This window comes from Coptis chinensis, chromosome 6 (assembly GCF_015680905.1).
Source record: "Coptis chinensis isolate HL-2020 chromosome 6, ASM1568090v1, whole genome shotgun sequence".
NCBI lineage: Eukaryota > Viridiplantae > Streptophyta > Magnoliopsida > Ranunculales > Ranunculaceae > Coptis > Coptis chinensis.
In genome coordinates, this window is record NC_141461.1 from 22,582,441 (window position 1) to 22,583,311 (window position 871).

Below are 871 nucleotides of genomic sequence, written 5' to 3' on the forward strand. Positions count from 1 at the left end.
AACATCATCCAGCCAGCCTGAGAGCTAATCAACATTGTCTGCCCTTGGCCATTTCACATGTGGGGCTTGGATATCATGGGTCCATTCGTCCCACAGAAGAGCACAGGCTTCCGGTTCATCCTAGCAGCAACCGACTATTTCACCAAATGGGTCGAAGCGATCCCCTTGGCTCACGTCAAAGAAGTTAATGTTAGAAACTTCATCTAGACAAACATCATCGCCAGATTTGGACTACCCCACACTTTGGTGATGGATAATGACTCCCAATTCAAAGGGAAAATAGTCAAGGAATTCTTGGCTAAGTGGAAGATCATTCATGCATTCTCCACACCCCAGTACGCTCAGAGCAATGGTCAAGCTAAAGCCAGTAACAAGGCAATTTTTGAGAACCTGAAGAAAAAGATAGAAAATAACAAAATCCAGTGGCCAATGCAGCTTGAAAACATTCTATGGGCTTACATAATGACAGCTCGTTCTAGCATAGGCAAGTCACCTTTCTCACTATGCTACGGTACTGAGGTCATCATTCCTTCTGAGTTGACTGTTACAATGACCCGCTCAGAGATTGTTGAAACTAGTCAGAACGATGCCATTCTCGCAAGAGAGGGTCGATCTATTGGAGGAACGCCATGACCTAGTAACCTTTCGAGTGGCATCCTACCAGGAAACTCTGAGAAAGATGTATAATAAGCAAGTCAACCCTCAGAGTTTCCAACCTGGCGACCTAGTCCTGAAAAGGACTCAAGATGATTCCAAACTTGCACCAACATGGGAAGGTCCCTACATAGTAGAGCGAGTCATCGGCAATGGAGCATATTGGATCAAGACCCGGGAAGGACAGTCATTACCACGACCTTGGAATACTTTCTTG

General features: G+C 45.5%; 1 protein-coding gene across 1 annotated transcript; it reads left to right on the forward strand.

Annotated features, from left to right (window-relative positions):
* The first annotated feature begins 249 nt into the window (after nucleotides 1–249).
* LOC147492126 (uncharacterized) lies at nucleotides 250–633 on the forward strand. Its single transcript, XM_086567412.1, has one exon. It carries the CDS (start codon nucleotides 250–252, stop codon nucleotides 631–633), a length of 384 nt encoding a protein of 127 aa, XP_086423538.1.
* Nucleotides 634–871: the final 238 nt, after the last annotated feature.